The following is a 21,112-nucleotide window of genomic DNA, read 5'->3' on the forward strand; positions in this document are numbered from 1 at the left end:
TAAAAAGGCAAAAACCTTCAATATGCTGCCTACAAGAAACTCACCTTAGGACAAAAGATACATATAGATTGAAAGTGAAAGGGTGGGGAAAAATATTTCACGCCAATAGACATGACAGAAAAGCAGGAGTCGCAACGCTCATATCAGACAAAATAGACTTTAAAACAAAAGACATAAAGAAAGACAAAGAAGGACACTACTTAATGATTAAGGGATCCATCCAAGGAGAGGATGTTACTATCGTCAACATATATGCCCCAAATACAGGAGCACCCAGATACATACAACAAATACTAACAGACATAAAGGGAGATATTGATGAGAATACAATCATCGTAGGAGACCTTAATACCCCCCTCACATCAATGGACAGACCCTCTAGACAGAAAACCAATAAAGCAACAGAGATCCTAAAGGAAACAATAGAAAAGTTAGACTTCATTGATATCTTCAGGACACTACCTCCAAAAAAAGCAGAATACACATTCTTCTCAAATGCTCATGGAACATTCTCAAGAATCGACCACATATTGGGACACAAAGCGAATCTCAATAAATCTAGGAGCATAGAAATTATCTCAACTATCTTCTCTGACCACAATGCCATGAAATTAGAAACCAACCATGGGAAAAGGAAAGAGAAAAAACCTACTGCATGGAGACTAAACAACATGCTACTAAAAAACCAATGGGTCAATGAGGAAATCAAGAAGGAAATTAAAAACTACCTTGAAACAAATGATAATGAAGACACAACGGCTCAAAATCTATGGGATGCTGCGAAAGCAGTGCTCAGCGGGAAATTTATAGCAATACAGGCCTTTCTCAAAAAAGAAGAAAGATCCCAAATGGACAACTTAACCCTCCACCTAAAGGAATTAGAAAAAGAAGAACCAAAAAGGCCTAAAGTCAGCAGAAGGAAGGAAATTATAAAGATCAAAGAAGAAATCAATAAGATAGAGACTCAAAAAACAATAGAGAAAATTAATAAAACCAAGAGCTGGTTCTTTGAAAAGGTGAACAAAATTGACAAACCCCTGGCCAGACTCACTCAAAAGAGGAGAGAAAGAACCCAAATACCCAAAATTATAAATGAAAAAGGAGAACTCACAACCGATACAGCAGAAATACAAAAAACCATAAGAGAATACTAGGAACAACTGTACGGCAACAAGTTTGACAATCTGGAAGAAATGGACAATTTTCTAGAATCTTACAGCCTGCCAAAACTGAATCAAGTAGAAACAGACCAACTGAACAGACTGATCACTAGAAATGAAATGGAAGAGGTCATAAAATCACTCCCTACAAATAAAAGTCCAGGACCAGATGGCTTCACAGGTGAATTCTATCAAACATATAAAGAGGAATTGGTGCCCATCCTCCTGAAACTCCTTCAAAAGGTTGAAGAAGAAGGAATACTCCCAAAGACATTCTATGATGCCACCATCACCCTCATTCCAAAACCAGACAGAGATACCACCAAAAAAGAAAACTATCGCCCAATATCATTGATGAATAGAGATGCAAAAATTCCCAACAAAATCTTAGCCAACCGAATCCAACAACATATCAAAAAAATTATACACCATGTCCAGGTGGGGTTCATCCCAGGTTCACAAGGATGGTTCAACATACGCAAATCAATCAGCATCATACACCACATTAACAAAAAAAAAAGTCAAAAATCATATGATCATCTCAATAGACGCAGAAAAAGCATTTGACAAAGTCCAACATCCATTCATGATCAAGACCCTCGCCAAACTGGGTATAGAGGGAACATTCCTGAATATAATCAAAGCCATTTATGAGAAACCCACAGCAAATATAATCCTCAATGGGGAAAAACTGAAAGCCTTGTCGCTCCAATCTGGAACGAGACAGGGATGCCCACTCTCACCACTGCTCGTCAACATAGTTTGGGAAGTCTTAGCCACAGCAATTAGACAAACCAAAGAAATACAAGGCATCCATATAGGAAGAGAAGAGATCAAACTGTCACTGTATGCAGATGACATGATACTATACATAGAAAACCCTAAGGACTCAACCCCAAAACTCCTTGAACTGATTCATAAATTCAGCAAAGTAGCAGCATATAAGATTAACATTCAGAAGTCAGTTGCATTTCTGTTACCAGCAATGAACTATTAGAAAAGGAATACAAAAATACGATACCTTTTAAAATTGCACCTCACAACATCAAATACCTCGGAATACACCTGACCAAGGAGGTAAAGGACCTATATGCCGAGAACTATAAAACTTTAATCAAAGAAATCAAAGAAGATGTAAAGAAATGGAAAGATAGTCCATGTTCCTGGATTGGGAAAATCAATATTGTAAAAATGGCCATACTACCCAAAGCAATCTACAGATTCAATGCAATCCCTATCAAATGACCCAGGACATTTTTCACAGAACTAGAACAAACAATCCAAACATTTATATGGAACCACAAAAGACCCAGAATCGCCAAAGCAATCCTGAGAAACAAAAACCAAGCAGGAGGCATCACTCTCCCAGACTTCAAGAAATACTACAAAGCCACAGTCATCAAAACAGTGTGGGACTGGTATCAAAACAGACAGACAGACCAATGGAACAGAAGAGAGAACCCGGAAATAATCCCGGACACCTATGGTCAATTCATCTTTGACAAGGGAGGCAAGAACATCAAATGGGAAAAAGAAAGTCTATTCAGCAAGCATTGCTGGGAAACCTGGACAGCTGCATGCAAAGCAATGAAACTAGAACACACCCTCACACCATGCACAAAAATAAACTCCAAATGGCTGAAAGACTTAAATAGACGACAGGACACCATCAAACTCCTAGAAGAAAACATAGGCAAAACACTCTCTGACATCAACATCATGAATATTTTCTCAGGGCAGTCTCCCAAAGCAATAGAAATTAGAGCAAAAATAAACCCATGGGACCTCATCAAACTGAAAAGCTTTTGCACAGCAAAGGAAACCCAAAAGAAAACAAAAGACAACTGACAGAATGGGAGAAAATAGTTTCAAATGATGCAACCGACAAGGGCTTAATCTCTAGAATATATAAACAACTTATACAACCCAACAGCAAAAAAGCCAATCAATCAATGGAAAAATGGGCAAAAGACCTGAATAGACATTTCTCCAAAGAAGATACACAGATGGCCAACAAACACATGATAAAATGCTCAACATCGCTGACTATAAGAGAGATGCAAATCAAAACTACCGTGAGATATCACCTCACACCCGTCAGAATGGCCATCATTAGTAAATCCACAAAGAACAAGTGCTGGAGGGGCTGTGGAGAAAAGGGAACCCTCCTGCACTGTTGGTGGGAAGGTAAACTGGTACAGCCACTATGGAGAACAGTTTGGAGAGACCTTAGAAATTTATACATAGAACTTCCATATGACCCCGCAATCCCACTCTTGGGCATCTATCCGGACAAAACTCTACTTAAGAGAGACACGTGCACCCGCATGTTCATTGCAGCACTATTCACAATAGCCAGGACATGGAAACAACCCCAATGTCCATCAACAGATGATTGGATTCGGAAGAGGTGGTATATATACACAATGGAATACTACTCAGCCATCAAAAAGAATGACATAATGCCATTTGCAGCAACATGGAGGGAGCTAGAGAATCTCATCCTGAGTGAAATGAGCCAGAAAGACAAAGACAAATACCATATGATATCACTCATAACTGGAATCTAATATCCAGCACAAATGAACGTCTCCTCAGAAAAGAACATCATTGACTTGGAGAAGAGACTTGTGGCTGCCTGATGGGAGGGGGAGGGAGTGGGAGGGATGGGGAGCTTGGGCTTATCAGACACAACTTAGAATAGATTTACAAGGAGATCCTGCTGAATAGCATTGAGAACTTTGTCTAGATACTGATGTTGCAACAGACGAAAGGGTGGGGGAAAAAATGTAATTGTAATGTATACATGTAAGGATAACCTGACCCCCTTGCTGTACAGTGGGAAAATAAAAAAAAAATACAAAAAAAAGATAAATAAATAAATCACTAGAACTGCATTATTCAAAATAAGAAAAAAGTCTCTTAGAATTTTTTTGAGTCTTTAGGTTTTTTTTTTTTTAATGGCTGCACCTGTGGCATATGGAAGTTCCTGGGCTAAGGTTTGAATCGGAGCTGCAGCTGTAGGCCTATACCACAGCCATAGCAACACGGATCGAGCCGCATCTGCAACCTACACTGCAGTTTATGGCAACGCCAGATCCTTAACCCACTGAACAAGGCCAGGGATCGAACCCACATTCTCATGGGCATTATGTTTAGCTCTTAACCTGCTGACCTCAATGGGAAGACCAAGAGTCTAATTTTAACCTGAGAAAAAACTTATAGAAACTATGAAAGACATTTTCCCTTCCATTTTACTCATTCAGTACCTAAAATTAAAATAATCAGTTAAATATTTAAGTGTATATGAAACCTAATAACTGGGCAAACGTCCTCCTAAATGTCAGAAGATCTATACTATTGAATTAGGCACCTCAATATAAACCTAAAGTATGTCCAAATGCTTTCTGAATGGTGTCTCTGCATCCTACTCTGCCTTCTCCCCCAAGACTTGCTATATGCTTTGTGTGATTTCAAGACAGTCATCTTTCATGGCTATTACTTTGGTTAGACTACTGCTGACATTAGGTCTAGCCCCTGCTAAGTTCTAACTGGCTTTCTTTCATATACATTTTCTTTCTAGAAAGAAAAAGATCTCCAACTTTCCTTGCCTTTGCATAAAATTTCCTTTTGCAAACTATCTTATCTAACATCAAACACTTCAAACATGTCACAATTCACATTATAAGTAAAATACCAAAATGACAAGCAATTTTGCCTATTTTTCAGTTATAAGATTCACAAGTCTTATCCTTTCTCCAATAGACACTATCAGCTAAGTCCTACTGCAACTTTTTTAAAATTTTAAACAATTTTAATGACTTCTTGTCTTCATTAGAAAATCAATAAGATACAATAAGTGTATAATGTTGTAACACAAAGTTTTATACTTGCCTATTGTGAACAACTTGTAATTCTGGAAGAAGCTGGTTTTTAAACCACTGATCAAAATCAACACTGTCAAACAGCTCAAAAGCCGCTAATCCAACAGCATTATACACTAAGAAAAAGATTAAAGAAAAAAATTTAAATTTCAGATACTAGGCCAAATGCTAACTGTCCTTATGTAAGAAAGTAAGCTTTAGAGACCACTTTGAAATACACAATATGTTAATAATGGGAAATCTACACTATGTTAATCCAGGAATTTTTTTTTTTTTTTTTTTTTTTTAGGGCAGCACCTGCAGCATATGGAAGTTCCCAGGTTAGGGGTCTAATCAGAGTTGCAGCTGCTGGCCTATACCACAGCCACAGCAATGCAGGATCCGAGCTGCATCTGCGACCTACACCACAGCTCACAGCAACAGCGAATCCTTAACCCACTGAGCAGGGCCAGGGATCGAACCTGGGTCCTCATGGCTCCTTGTTGGGTTTGTTTCCACTGAGCCACAACGGGAACTCCCAGTAAATTGTTTAAATAGACATTTTAGAAGCATTATTTAAGTTACTTTACTCCATGTTTTTCTTAAACACCCTTTCATGTTTTCAAGTTACATTCATTTAAAAATATTCAAGTCAAATAATAAAAAATTATGAAATAACATCTCCTACCAAATGGATGCAATATTTTATGATATGGTCCCTACTTACCTCTTTCCAGCCTCTTCTCTCACTATATCCCCTTAACCTCTATATTGCAATTAAACTAAAATATTCCCAGTACAAAACTTAACTGTGCTCACTCCTCTTCCCTTCAAGCTTCTGTACATCATACTGCTTCTTCTACTCGTAACCAGCCACCCACACTTTTGATGCTCACTTATCCTGTGTCTTCATATTATACCTCTTTAGGAGACTTTCCCTGGACACACCAAAACTACCTTGCAGAGTTTTCCACAATACTACCTGATTACCACCTATTTGAGTTTTAATTAACTGGGTACTATGTTATAATCAACTGTCTGCTTACTTGGTTAGCTCCCCCACCAGACAGTTCCTATATTTTAGGTATCCTTCTATCCCAACTCTTCCAACTGCCACAAAAGGGTCACACCATCTACTGAAGAAATAAAATAGGTGTTTCTAAATCACTTTAGTTTAACATACCAGCATCTTTGATTAATAGTGCATTCATATCTTCGACATTAGTGGGCCCTGAAAAAGTAAGTATCAGTAAAGGTAAATAAAACTAGTTTTTAAAAAAACACTGAAACACTTTGTTAGTTTATCAATCAAGTACAATATGTCTTATGATTATTATTATTATTATTGTCTCTTTAGGGCCACACCCACAGCATACAGAGGTTCCCAGGCTAGGGGTCAAATCAGAGGTACAGATGCCAGCCTATACCACAGTCACAGTGATGCCAGATCTGAGCTGTATCTGTGACCTACACCACAGCTCACAGCAACGCCAGATCCTTAACCCATTGAGAGGGGCCAGGGATCAAACTTGCATCCTCATGGACACTAGCCGGGGTGTTACCACTGAGCCACAACGGGAACTCTGTGATTATTAAATGTATGTGTAGATGTAAAGTTTAAATTTTGTTATAATCACCATTAGAGAACAAAGGTACAATATATAAAGCCATATTATAATTTTTAAAATCATTATAATATATCTGGAAAACATTAATGTCAAGCAACATTTTAGAAAAATATATGCCAAATTTCTAACTAGTGTACCATACTCTGATCATGAAAGAAAATTCTTAAAAAAAAAAAAAAAGGATGAACTTCACAATAGGGTTTTAAAAAAAGAACAAGAATAGGCAATTCACACAAGAAGCTCTAAACATAGAAAATAATCAGGTTATGACAATACATTAAAGGACTAACAACCAAATGAAAAATACAAACAGAAAAATGAGAACCATTACATAATGTGGAAAATTTAGAATAAAATTAGCAGTCCAGAAAGGAGACTACCATGATTAAGACACAGAAAATACAGTTTACTTAGAAGTATATTTCTTCAGAATAGAAAGATTTCTAGTAATCTTATCAATGCAATTTTCTGCTATTAAATATGAATTCTTAAGCTCACTAGTCTCATAGCTAGAGTAAGTACGGCTCTAAAAAAGCAAACTGCTCTAGAACTAGAAAGAAAATAACAAAATTTTGAAATCATTCAAAACCTTATCACCATAGAGCAACTTACCAGAATGTATAGCAAATTAGCTTATCTGCTTTCTTACAGTGGTTTAAGAAAAAAATGGATAGGAGAAAATGTTCTGAATTCAACAAAAAAGGTAACTTAAGCATTAAGTTACATAAATATTATCAAATTTAAAAATATATAATCCTGCTTTAATTAGTCAGTAAGTGTATATTAGAAATCAATCCATATGGAAATACAATTAATATTCAAATTATCCTTAAAAATGAACAAATTAAAACTTGAAGAATAGCTCAATTCTTCGTTTTAAAATGTAAGCAGGAACGATCTTAAGTTTTTGAGAAAACAAAAGCATAAAAAGTGAGCTACTCTCTAACTACAACAAACAAGATCAGGAATCTTTCCCTATAGGAGATACCTTGCTGTTATTTTCTTATATCATCACCTACTCAATTCTTGATCCCTTACAATGCGATTCCTGCCCAAACCAATAAAACAATCTGTTGTCTCAGAAGATTCCAATGGCTATGCCTCTTACAGCACTGGACACCTTGCACATGCTCTTCTCCAGGATTCACCCGCATACTTTTCTGCTTCTCTGGGATAGGACAGTTTCTTACTTGGCTTTTTTGCAGGGCCTTCACCTCCTCATATCCCTAAAAGTGTTAAGTTTCATGTTCTCCCAAGACTCCTTATGCACTCAGCTCTATCTCCAAACACTACTAATAACTGTTTTCCCTGTCATTAGGACTCTAAAGTTCAGGATCTTCTTTGATAACTTTCCCATGCCCAGCACAGTCAATGGCCAAAAGTCAATCAATCAATAGTTACTGAGTGCCAGGCACTAGGAATAACTATGAACAAAACAGATTTGTTCGCTGCCTCCTCCCTAAAACTCATAGTATAACAGAATAGTCAGAAATGATAAATGATTTTTAATAGTAAATAATTAATTACCTGTGTACAAAGTACAATGCTAAAGTGCTAAAATTTCACTTCATTGTTTTTTCTTAAATCCATAACCTTCTTTCCATTTCCACTGCCACCACTGTGAGGGTAACATTTATTATTTTAATTTTTTCTCCCACTACCTCCTACAACATAGACTCCAAATAGACTGTTTCCCCAATCAATATACTTACTTGACTGCCTGATAAATCCGCTTATACTGCTAGTATGTTTACCACAGCAAAATCTAACCATCACTTTCAAGGACTATTTCTGAATTGTCCACTCTTATTTTCTATTCTGAAGATCATCTTTTTAGAAAAGCACATATTTTGTCCTTATCAAATTCACATCTGCTATATGATCTAGGAAATACTGCACTGTACAGACTAGATGCTCAAACTGTTTTACCGAACAATGATTAACAGATAAATCAAAATATCACAAAATATAACTCACCCTGCAGTGTTTGCATCATTTCTAAAAGTACAGGAGTAAGAGTCTGATTATATTCATGGAATATATCTATAAATAATACTTCAGTGCATGGCTGTCAGGGAAAAAAAACAAATTTCTAATGAAACCAGTGGTATATTGTACTGATTAATTCTACAATAAACCAAAGAATACTCATTCTTAAAATATGATTCTTGATGTTTCTTTTTTATTTTATTTTTTTCTTTTTTTGGGGGCCACGCCCACAGCATATGGAAGTTCCCAGGCTAGGAGTTGAGTTGGAGCTACAGCTGCAGGCCTACACCACAGCCACAGCAACGCCAGATCCAAGCCATGTCTGTGAGCTATACCATAGCTGACAGCAACTCTGGATCCTTAACCCACAGAGGAAGGGCAGGGATCAAACCCATGTCCCTATGGATACTAGTCAGGCTCGTTACCACTGAGCCACAACAGGGACTCCTCCTAATGTTTCTTTTAAAAAAAAAGTAGATTACTGTTTTTGTAAACAGAGTATGAAATAAAATCATATTATAGTAGTTTATTTAATTCATAACATGGAAAGTTAATTTCACTATTTCAAACATTTGGCATTATGCATTCAAAATGTAGAACTGCAGAAAGGAAATAATTTATATTTTAAATTAAAAAAGCAATCTGAAGCCACATTCATCTATAGACTCAGAACTACAAATGACTGTCCAGGAATTAATATGTTAAAAATTATATCTTAGCAATGATATAAGTAACAACAGCAACTCATAATTCAATTCGCCACAGGGCGGTATTTCTTTCAAAAGACATGAAGTGTGTAGAAGAAATCACAATGTTAGTTACATAAAAGGAATAATTCATTTCGGTTCTTAAAAGTACTGAATCACTAAATGTTTCATAATAAAAAGTACAATTAAATTTGGAAGGGATTGCGGTTTATGTTTAAAAAGGAATCTTACAGATATATACATATATATATTGAAATGTGTACAAATGAAATAGTAAGTCACCTCAGCTAACTGCTTCCAAATGATCCAAGGAGGTGAAAGAGTACTTACACAAAACAAGACTAGCCATGAGTTGATAACTGATAAACTAGGTTCTGGATACAGAAGGGTATGTGATTTATTCCACTTTTTAATATCCATGACATTTTCCATTAGAGAGTTTAAAAACTTATATCATTTTTTTTATTTTAAAGCACTAACATTTTCTGTGGATGCTTATGAAACTAAAAAGAGCAAAACACATCTAGAAAAATGGCAAGTTATGCAAATTACATAACCACAAGACTTCACAAAAAGAACAGTTCAAGGACTGTATTTGATAAATCTTCCTCAAAGGTTAGCCATGTCAATAAATATATATTTAAAAGCCATACCATAAGTGAAAGCAATGGGCTGGTCTCTGAGAATCATACTAGATAATAAGAGAAATAACATATCAAAAGAAGCTTTATAATTACTAAAATATTTAGGAAGAATTTAAAAAATCATTCTAGACAAAAAAAGGTTATCTTCCACTTTGGAGAAAATTTCCTATTTCTGCAATGACATTTCCAAATCAATTCGTAAAATGAAGAAAATTTTAGTATGCAGTGCTCCAACTTCACAAAAAATGTTTTTTCAAATAAAGGTTCATAATTTAAGTGCTTTCTTCTCAAATACAGATTCTTGTAATTATCAACAATTTCCTATCTGCCTGACTTAATGCTTAAAATGTTCAACAGAGTATCATTCTTTATTGACTCCCAGAAGCATAAAGCTTTTCCTTACCATGTTTTATTTCAGTCAATACTCACCCTCAAACTATATTTCCAAGAATCTCCTCCTGTTTCTTCCACTGCTGCAATTAAAAATACGACAAATGATGCTCTTCACAAATGCAATAAGGATGTTTCTAAAATCTCAGTTTGGCGAACAAAGATTTTAAATAATACCAATATAGGAGTTCCCATTGTGGCACAGCAGAAATGAATCCAACTAGGAACCATGAGGTTGAGGGTTCGATCCCTGGCCTCGCTCAGTGGGTCAAGGATCCAGTGTCCCCATCTGCTATGGTGTAGGTCATAGACACAGCTCGGATCTGGCATTGCTGTGGTGTAGACCGGCAGCTACAGCTCCAATTAGACCCCTAGCCTGGGAACCTCCATATGCCAAGGGTGTGGCCCTAAAAAGACAAAAATAAATAAATAAATAAATAAATAATATCAATATAATATAGCTAGGATTTTTTTTTTTTTTTTGTCTTGCGTCTGCAACCTACACCACAGTTCATGGCAACACCAGATCCTTAACCCCACTGAGTGAGGGCAGGGATCAAACCTCAACCTCATGGTTCCTAGTCGTATTTGTTAACCACTGAGCCATGATGGGAACTCCAGGAATTGTTTAAAAATAACACTGAGAGAAGATCCTTGGGAACATAAGGCCTTGCACACATTTCTTTACTATAAGGTACAGATCATACCTCTGAATATCAGAGTCACCTCTCAAGTGCTTATATCCATAATCATTCTCACTTTCATTAAAAATTCTACATGGGAGTTCCTGCTGTGGTTCAGCAGGTTAAAGACCCAAATTGTCTCTGTGAGGATGTGGGTTCAATCCCTGGCCTCATTCAGTGAGTTGGGGATCCAGCATTGACACAAGCTGCAGTGTAGGTTGCAGATGCAGTTCAGATCCGGTGTTGCCATGGTGTGGCATAGGTCTCAGTTGCAGCTCCAATTTGACCCCTAGCCCAGAAACTTCCATATACCAGAGGTGTGGCCATAAAAAGGAAAAAAAAATTCTTTATGAAGGAAAGCTCAAAAGTACTTGACACTTCCCGAATATCGGACATCACCTGATAAGTTATCACTACAACACTGTGAATCATTTCATGTAATAATGATGTTTTACAAGTTAAAATGATTGGTCAAACATTTTCCACAAATGTCCCATATTTAAAGTAAAATACCTCAGGAATTCCTTGGTGGCCTAGCAGTAAAGGACTCGGCATTGTCACTGTTGTGGCTCAGATTACTGCTATGACTGGTGTTCAAACCCTGGCCTGGGAACTTCTGCATGCCTCAAATGCAGCCAAAAAAAAAAAGAAGTAAACTACTTCATGAACTTTTAAAATTCTAGGGGTTCAGTGTCTCACATTACAATATTATATCACTGTTTTTAAAAGCAATATGAGGGAGTTCTTGTTGTGGCACAGTGGAAACGAATCCGACTAGGAACACTGAAGTTGCAGGTTCCATCCCTGGCCTTGCTCAGTGGGTTAAGAATCCAGCGTTGCTGTGAGCTGTGGTGTAGGTTGCAGATGCGGCTCAGATCCTGTGTTGCAGTGTCTCTGGTGTAGGAAGTTCCCAGACTAGGCGTCAAATCAAAGATGCAGCTGCCGGCCTAGGCCACAGCCACAGCAACACCAGATCTGAGCCATTTCTACCTACCCTACAGATCACAGCAACACCAGATCCTTGACCCACTAAGCAAGGCCAAGAATCAAACCCACATCCTCATGAATACTAGTCAGGTTCTTAATCTACTGGGCCATAACAGGAACTCCCAAAAATTAATTTTAAATTAAAATTTAAATAAGTAACCCATTCAGGAATTCAGAACTTTTCATCTTCAACCTTCTTTCTGAAGTAAAAATTCCTACAAATAAAAAATAAAACAGAATGGGAGTTCCCATTGTGGCTCAGCGGGTTAAGAACCTGACTAGTATCCATGAGGTTGCAGGTTCAATCCCTGGCCTTGCTCAGTGGGTTGGGGGTTTGGAACTGCTGTGATCTGTGGTATAGGCTGCAGGCACGGCTCAGATCCTTTGTAGCTGTGGCTGTGCCAAAGTCAAATAGCTCCAATTCAACGCTAGCCTGGGAACTTTCATATGCCAAGTGGCAGCACTAAAAAGCAAAACAAACAAACAAAAAACCAGAATGAATCATAAACTAAAAACTGACCTGATAATAAAGACAGTTAATTTTATATTTTTGTTATACACTTAAACAAGTCATTCATTTTCTGCTTCCCAATTTGTACAGATGGCTAACAGAGAGAAAGACAAGTTAATTTTTTGGCCACGCTCACAGCATGAGGAAATTCCTGGGCCAGGGACTGAACCTGTGCCACAGCAGTGATTCAAGCCACAAGAGTGACAATGCTGGATCCTTAACCCTCTAAGCCACCAGAGAACTCCGATAAGTTAACTTTTAAAAACCAAGATTCTCAGAACCAAAATGCTATATTAAAATACAATGTTAGTATACCTATCATTCAATTAAATGATATCTACCGATGAAAGGGGGGAAAAGCTGGAGTTACCACCACGGCTCAGTGAAAACAAATCTGACTGGCATCCATGAGGATGCAGGTCCAATTCTTGGCCTCACTCAGTGGGTTAAAGATCTGGCGTTGTCATGAGCTGTGGTGTAGGTCACAGATGTGGCTCAGATCTGGTGTTGCTGTGGTTGTAGTGTAGGCCAGCAGCTGCAGATCCAATTCAACCCCTAGCTTGGAAACTTCCACATGCTGCAGGTGTAGCCCTAAAAAAAAGACCAAAAAAAAAAAAACAAAAGAAAAAAGAAAGAAGGGCAAAAGCCATGCGAAAACTGAAAAACAGATTCTTACTAAAGCCTTCTGGGTCTTCTTCCCACATTGTCAGTTCTTCTTCAGTTAACAGAAAATAATGAGAGACTAATCTTCTACATATCTCTGTCAAAGTGGGATATGTGAAGAATGCCATCTTAATCTTGTGAGCTTCAAGAGTCTCAGGACTGCTATCTGGAAAAATAAAATTTCCAAGTTAACTCTACAAACATTTTACCCAATTTGGACTACATAACAAATAAATTTTAAAATACCTTCTATATAGTAGTGTATAAATTATCATTTTTATCATGAACAAATCTCAAAGGCACTCTGGCTTTTATTCATTCCACACACACTTTCTTGCTTCTGTAATACCACTATACTATGTACCTCTCCATGCTGTAATTACCACACACGATTTTGAAGTGACTTATTTATGTCTCTCTCTCCCCATAAGACTTCTTCATTCATCTTGATACACATGTACATGAATGAATTCCAAATATAGTTGACACTTGAACAATGCAGGTTTGAACTGTGGAGGTCCACTTATCCTTGGATGTTTTTCAACAGTAAATACTACAGTATTATACAGTCTGTGGTTGACTGAACTCTCAGATGCAGAGGAACAACAGATACTGAGGGCCAACAGTGAATTATACTTGGATCAACCTCCACATTGTTCAAGTGTCAACTTCATATAACAAAACAACTTGTCTAGAAGCAACCTCACTTTATATAAAGTCAGAGAAAACTTCTAATTGTACAAATAAATACAGCCTAAAACATAAGCTAAAGTGGTTACTGTCCTACTTCTTGCTTCAACAGATCTTCTAGTGTTTACAATACAGGTTACTAAATGCACTGTATGGTTGTTAAAAGTTGGCATTCACATACTAAAGACTCCAATCCTTATCTCTATTTCATGTCCCAGCAACATTTTATTTCTCAGACTTAAATAAATGAATTTCAAAAAAACATATAAAAATAGCAATTACTTCACACTAAGATTAAAATAAGGAAATGAAAAAAATAAAACTACCTGTAAAACATTACCTTCAAAATTTTTGGAGGGCTTATAAGCATAATTTTTGACAATCATCTTAATAAGATTCATGCATTGAACAATGAATCGTTCAAATGTAACACCTTCACCAACTTCTGTAAACACATAGCTTACAGAAAATTCCAGTGATCTCTGAATTAAAGGAGTAAATGAAAAGGGATGTTGATCCAAGAAGTCCAAAAGCTAAAAAGAAAAAAATTGAAATGAATTTTCCCCAAACTCACATATGAATATAATCATCCATAGGAACATCTTATAACTTCCCTAATAAAGGCTTAATAATATTTGAGCTTTGGTGGAGAGTCCATGTATACGCAGATTCACATTTAATAGATATATAATACATTTCTTGGGGGCATATCATAAAATGCACATTAAATCAGATTATACCTCATTACCTGAACTTTCTATTATTTCTAGTACAGGATCCAAAAGAAAACCACTTCATACTTAATTTGACAACAATGGGTAAATGTAATACAAAAAAGTATAAGTATACAAAAGATAAGTGTCTAAAAAATAATAGATATTGGAGTTCCTGTGGTAATAAACCCGACTAGTATCCATGAGGATGTGTATTCAATCCCTGGCCTTGCTCAGTGGGTTAAGAAGGATCTGGCATTGCCATGAGCTGCGGTGTAGGTCACAGATGCATCTCATACCTGGTGTTGCTGTGGCATAGGCTGGCAGCTACAGCTCTGATTGGAACCCTAGCCTGGGAACTTCTACATGCTGCAGGTGTGGCCCTAAAAAGAAAAATAATAATAATAATAATAATAGATAATCAACTATACTCAATTTTTTAAAAAGTAGTAAAGGTAAAGAATCAATCAAAAAATTATCCTGTACCAACTATATTTCTAAGTATCAAACAGTAAAAGAGGGAGATTTCTTCTTTACAGAAGAATTCCAGCTAATAAATGCAAAAGGAATAATAGAACTAGAATGTCATCATTTAGTAATCCTTAATCAATCAACATATTTAAGGCTATGGTGGTCAATGATTGTTAGAATCAATAGTGGAAAAATGCTGAAGAAGAGATGGCTCACTCATCAATTTTAGATAATCAGACACTATGCATCTCCTATGGTGATGCAAGAGGAAATACAGAGCACCACCTAAAGTATTCTTGCCATCACCACCCTCCCCACAAGCCTGCCCCCAAAAAGGCCTGAACATGACAAACCTCTGTATCTAACTACAAATTTATTAGAAATATGGGAAGAGAGGTATAGAGACAAAGGAACATGTTAAATAACACATCAGGATATAGGCAGCCAAATCCATAACAGGAAAAACTGTACAGGAAAGGTTCCGTTACACTTCAACAATGAAGTAGCAAGAAAAAAAAAAGATGGAAAAGTAACTGACAATATTGACTCCTTATTCAAAAAACTAACTACAGGATGTTCACTTGTGGTTCAGCAGATTAAGGATCCAGCATTGCTGCAGCTGTGGTGCACGCTACAACTGTGGCAGATTTGATCCCTCGACCAAGAATTTCCACATGCCATGGATACAGCCAAAAAAAAACAAAAAATTCATGAAAAAATCTGAAAACAGACTAAATATTTAGATGATACTAAGAAGTCATTCCTACTTTTTAAATGAGATAATGGTATTAAATTACATTTTTAAAAATCTTTCATCACTTTTAAAGACACATATTCAAATATTTACAGATGTTACTATATGATATTTGGGATTTGCTTTTTATTTTTTTATTTTATTTTTGTCTTTTGTCTTTTTAGGGCCGCACTCACGGCATATGGAGGTTCCTAGGCTAGGGGTCTAATCAGAGCTGAAGCCGCTGGCCTACACCACAGACACAGCAATGCAGGATCCGATCCACGTCTGTGAACTACACCACAGCTCACAGAAACACCAGATCCTTAACCTAATGAGCAAGGCCAGGGATCAAACCCATGTCCTCATGGATGCTGGTTGGGTTTGCTAACAGCTGAGCCAGGACAGGAACTCTGGATTTGCTTTTTAAAACAGAAAGGAGAGAAGAGAGAGGATGCATACAGATAAAACAGAAGTGGCCATGACCATATGCCCTAACAGCTGAAACTGAGTGATAAATTCATGAGGATTCAAAGTTATCTGTTTCTATGTGGAGGGACATTTTAAATGTTCCAATTTTTAAAGCTTTAAGAGAGTCATAAGATCATAAATATAAATTTCACAAATTCAATTATTTATTAACACTTCACAGCCCAACTAACAACATCATCTTATTTTACTTTGCTTTGTGTATTTTGTTTTTAACTTAAAGGATCTAAGTCGATTTGATCTGGCTCTTTCAAGATTAGGTGGGCTTAGGCTGTTGAGGCTCTCTGGAACATGAGAGCTGTAAATGAAGAAAACTGAAACTAAAGGTAATTGCTTCCTAACTACAATTATTTTTAAGAACAGCTTTTGTCTATGCCTTTGCTCCCCTCCTAGGGAACAGGCAATTGCAACCCTATTAACAAACCTTCAATGAAAAGGATTTAGATACTTCCACTGTCTTCAAAGTCTGTTTTAGGGCAATACAGTCCTCCAAATAGATTTTCCTGATAGGCATTTCTTTGTACTTTCCCCAATCCTCCCAGCCCAAATTTTCATAAAAATTATTATTATTATTATTATTATTATTTGCTTTTTAGGGCCTCACTCGTGGCATATGGAAGTTCCTAGGCTAGGGGTCAAATCAGAGCTGTAGCTGCTGGCCTACACCACAGCCACAGTTATGCAGTATCTGAGCCATGTCTGTGACCTACACCACAGGTCATGGCAATGCTGGATCCTTAACCCACTGAGTGAGGCCAGGGATCAAACTCAAGTCCTCATGGATCCTAGCTGGGTTCACCTCTGCTGCATCACAACACGAACTCCAAAAATTATTATTTTTTTTATAAAACTTAATTTTATGAGAAATATATACACATTGTCTAGCACAATGCAATTCTATTCAAAAGATATTTGACATTAATGATGATAATCTGTCATTATGAACATAGTGACTTTCTGATATTTTCTAATGAGATATCTATCTACTTCCTGCTGAGCTACATTGGTAGGTTTGAGAATAATAAGCCTTAGAGGAATCAACTTCTCTAATAATTACATTGATTTTTTTTACATCAGGGTGACTTATATACACCACGATGTATAGTTTATAACTTTGCCGAGATATGTGGTATAGTCGCAGTGCAGCTAAGATCTTGAGTTGCTGTGGCTGTGGTGTAGGCCAGCAGCTGTAGCTCTGATGCCACCCCAAGCCTGGGAATTTTCATATGCCAAGGGTGCAGCCCTAAAAAGCAAAAATAAATAAATAAAATAAAATAAATTATTATATGCATTCTAAAGGCTTCAAGATACAAAGGGGTGTTTTTTTTTTAAAGCTTTCCTATAAAGTAGTAAGAAAAAAGTGACTTTAACACTAAAGTAAAAGTATATACTTTTAAAAACATCATTTTCCTTAGTAAATTTGAGTATGCATATTTCATCTGAGAAAACATACTTAAGATCAAAAGAAAACTTACCACTTTAGTAAAAAGAATGATGGTTTTTTCCAGTCTCTCTCTACATACATTATCTGTACCTATACTTCTACCTGTTACAAATACATTTCAAATATTAGTACAAGGTTATTCTATAAATTCACAGCCAACACAATGATAAAACTTTTTTCAAAATATTGTCAGATATATTTTCACATATTTTGCAATATAAACTCATTAGTGCACATTCCAAATTCTAAACAAATAAACCATAAAAATAAAGTTTTTAAAAAGAAATATTATGACTTTCACTTGACACAATAATTGTCAATGCCACATTTCACAAAATTAATCCTAAAATACAAACAGCCCATTTCAAATTAAAAGTGTAGCAATTTTGTCCATAAATCATGAAGCATGGGTTCAAAATCTACATTAGTCATTTTGAAATACTTTTGCAGCAGCATAGGTAAAAACAAAGAATTCAAAGATTAACATACTATTTTTCCTATATCTTCAAACATTTTTCTTCTGATAACTTTCTACAACACAATTAATGAATTTTTGTTATGTTCAGAATATTGTCCATCAGCCATTAACTACCTTGCTCTCTAATCTTACTCTTTATATCCTGTCTCATCAGTTATCTCATCCTCCTCTCTTGGAAAGAATTCTATTCTTCCTTCTGCTTCCCCCATTGGGATAACCAGAGAAAAACAAACTATTACGTGAGCTGCCTTATTGATCTTTGCGTGCAGAGGAGCCAGAATGGTGCCTGGCAATAGACTCAACAATAAAACTGAAAAGGACTGACATAAAACAATCAGTAAGATTAACTAAGATATCTTCTCAGGGTATTAAGTCTCCAAATAAACTGACATTAAAAAAAAAAAAACCCACATATGTATACATGTTATGCATATGTGTGTGTGCAAGCATGGATGCATACATGTGTATTTTAACTGTGGGAGTTCCCGTGGTGGCTCGGTGGTTAAGGAATCTGATTAAGAAACATGAGGTTGCCAGTTCAATCACTGGCCTTGCTCAGTGGGTTGAGGATCCGGCGTTGCCGTGAGCTGTGGTATAGGTCGCAGACAGGGCTGGATCTGGCGTTGCTGTGGCTCTGGTATAGGCCAGTGGCTACAGCTCCTATTAAACCCCTAGCCTGGGAACCTCCATATGCTGCAAGAGAGGCCCCAGAAAAGGCAAAAAGACAAAAAAAAAAAGAAATATTTTAAGTGTGTATGTGCATCCTGAGCAAAGGCGCATATAATCACAGGGAAGAGAAGCAAGGATAACAAACAGACCACCAGTATAATACAACACAAATGAAAATGCTAAATTCTTTTGTGTGGGGCAGAGAGGATCAGAAAGGGTCCTAAAAATAAGTCAGGGAAAGTTAATGAACAAGGGATGTACAAAATGAAAGCACCATTTGAGGACATTTACATCAAAAAGATACCTAAAATGTACTAAAAGAAACAATAAAAAAGTCTAAACAGCATTTGGTATAATGTTGATGCTTATTTGCTGCATATACAACTATTGTAGATACTGCTTGGAACAGAAGCAGTAGAAAAATACAGGAAGGAATGGATTAAAAATGACTGGGGAAAAAAGCATTCCTCAGTATATTAAGGACAAGACAGATAAAAAGCAGAGCTTGCAATTTAATTTCAGAAAATTAATTATCAAGATACAAGATTTTAGCCTTTCCAATCTGGAAGTGCCAGGTAGAAACCATTAATGAATAAGGACTCTACAATAAAAAACTACTGTCATGGAAGTACTTACTGCATTCCAGAAATTGTTTTAGACGTTCAAATATTCCATGTAAAAAACCCTAGAAAAAAACATTTTTTGAAGAATCTTAATTTATTTGTTATGAGCATTTACCTTATACTTTTTCAGGGAAACTAAAATATACCATATCATATTAAAAAATTAAAATTAGACAAAGTAAAAAATCACTCCACTATTATAAACAAGTCTTTCACTTCCTCTTCTCAAAGTCTCAATAATCTAAATCACTTTGCAATAAATAAAAAATTATTTATTAAGCATTCCATTTTACTTAATGGTCTCTATCCTCCTCACTGTTTTAAGGTTTGTCTATCATCTGTCTCCTCCCACTAGAATGTAAGATCTGTAAGAGCCAAGAACTTTCTGCTTTGTTTTCTGCTCTATCTCAGAATCCAGGAGTGGTATTCAGCAACATAAGTAATCATAATATGAATAATATAATAAACTTATTAACGGAATAATTCAAAGCAGAGATTCTCAATCTCAAGTATTAAATATTTTAGCCTTTTGATACCAAAGAAAGCAAGAATCACCATTTACCATATAGGGCCAATACACCTTTATTTTTTAATATATATTTTAAGACATGTTATGAAAAAATTATAAAATAGATATAAAGGGATAATGAAAACACTTTTATTACAATTTTTAAGATTTTAAATATCAGAGACTTCTTTGTATCAATAAAGTTTGGTATACAAACATCATAAAAGATGTCACATGTACTTTTATCAAATGAAATGATCCAGGTTTTTGTCACAAAATACTATTCAATGAAGGCCTTCCTGACAAATGACTAACTAGAATAGAATGTTATATTTCCTCTTTGTCCACAGAAATATGTTGTTCACTCATCAATTCTTGAGTTTGAGACAATTCAATTAGGATATCACCACCTGAAGACATCGAGGCTGGAATTTCACTTAGAAAATGTCACTATCATCATTAGGGTCTAGAGTGCTGCTTTTGGGCTCCTTGAGAGCATCATCTTCTGATTCATATAAAAACTATGAAATATCTCCCTCTGTCAATTTTCTTCTCTTAGCCGTTTCAAGCAGAAGATGAAAAATTCCGAATTCTCAACTGAATTAAATGAAAGTTAATAGTAAAGAGATAGTGTTTACAGTCTTCTTTAATAGCTTCCTGAATGTCCATGTAATACAGTGGACAACACAAAAAGAAAACTGGAAAACAATTAATTCCACTGTTGCCTCATCCTTCTGGCAAGTCCATCATTCTTTCATTTTCATACTACTGCAATCCTTTTTAAGCACAGTTGAGAAAAGTTGATAAGTAATGATAATAATAAAATAATTCTAGAATGATACAAGAGCAAAATTTTTCAATATAGGAAAAACAGAATCACTGAGATCCCGTACACATCTTAAATTTAAAAAACGGTGCAATGGTCCCATATGGTATCTACAAGTAATTTTTTTTTCTCTAAATAAAATCAGTGTATCAGTCAGGGTTCTCTAAAAACAGAAAATTATAAAGGCCATCAGTTATAGAAAGCTCATCAAAAGGATCAGGAATTTATAGAATTGGACAACTG

The 21,112-nt window shown here is 36.0% G+C and overlaps 1 protein-coding gene across 3 annotated transcripts in view; it reads right to left on the minus strand.

Moving 5' to 3' along the window:
- The window catches only part of IPO11 (importin 11), a 229,735-nt gene that overhangs the window by 140,029 nt on the left and 68,594 nt on the right, over positions 1-21,112 (minus strand). For all 3 annotated transcript variants that reach the window (XM_047753902.1, XM_047753974.1, XM_047754048.1), the window contains exons 8-15: positions 19,549-19,597; positions 17,797-17,867; positions 14,256-14,448; positions 13,239-13,391; positions 10,421-10,464; positions 8,629-8,719; positions 6,207-6,254; positions 5,055-5,160 (exon numbers count right to left, since the gene is read on the minus strand). In XM_047753902.1, coding sequence (XP_047609858.1) covers positions 5,055-5,160; positions 6,207-6,254; positions 8,629-8,719; positions 10,421-10,464; positions 13,239-13,391; positions 14,256-14,448; positions 17,797-17,867; positions 19,549-19,597 — 755 coding nt within the window. The remainder of the gene's footprint in view (positions 1-5,054; positions 5,161-6,206; positions 6,255-8,628; positions 8,720-10,420; positions 10,465-13,238; positions 13,392-14,255; positions 14,449-17,796; positions 17,868-19,548; positions 19,598-21,112) is intronic.

This window comes from Phacochoerus africanus, chromosome 1 (genome assembly GCF_016906955.1).
Source record: "Phacochoerus africanus isolate WHEZ1 chromosome 1, ROS_Pafr_v1, whole genome shotgun sequence".
Classification (NCBI taxonomy): Eukaryota; Metazoa; Chordata; class Mammalia; order Artiodactyla; family Suidae; genus Phacochoerus; species Phacochoerus africanus.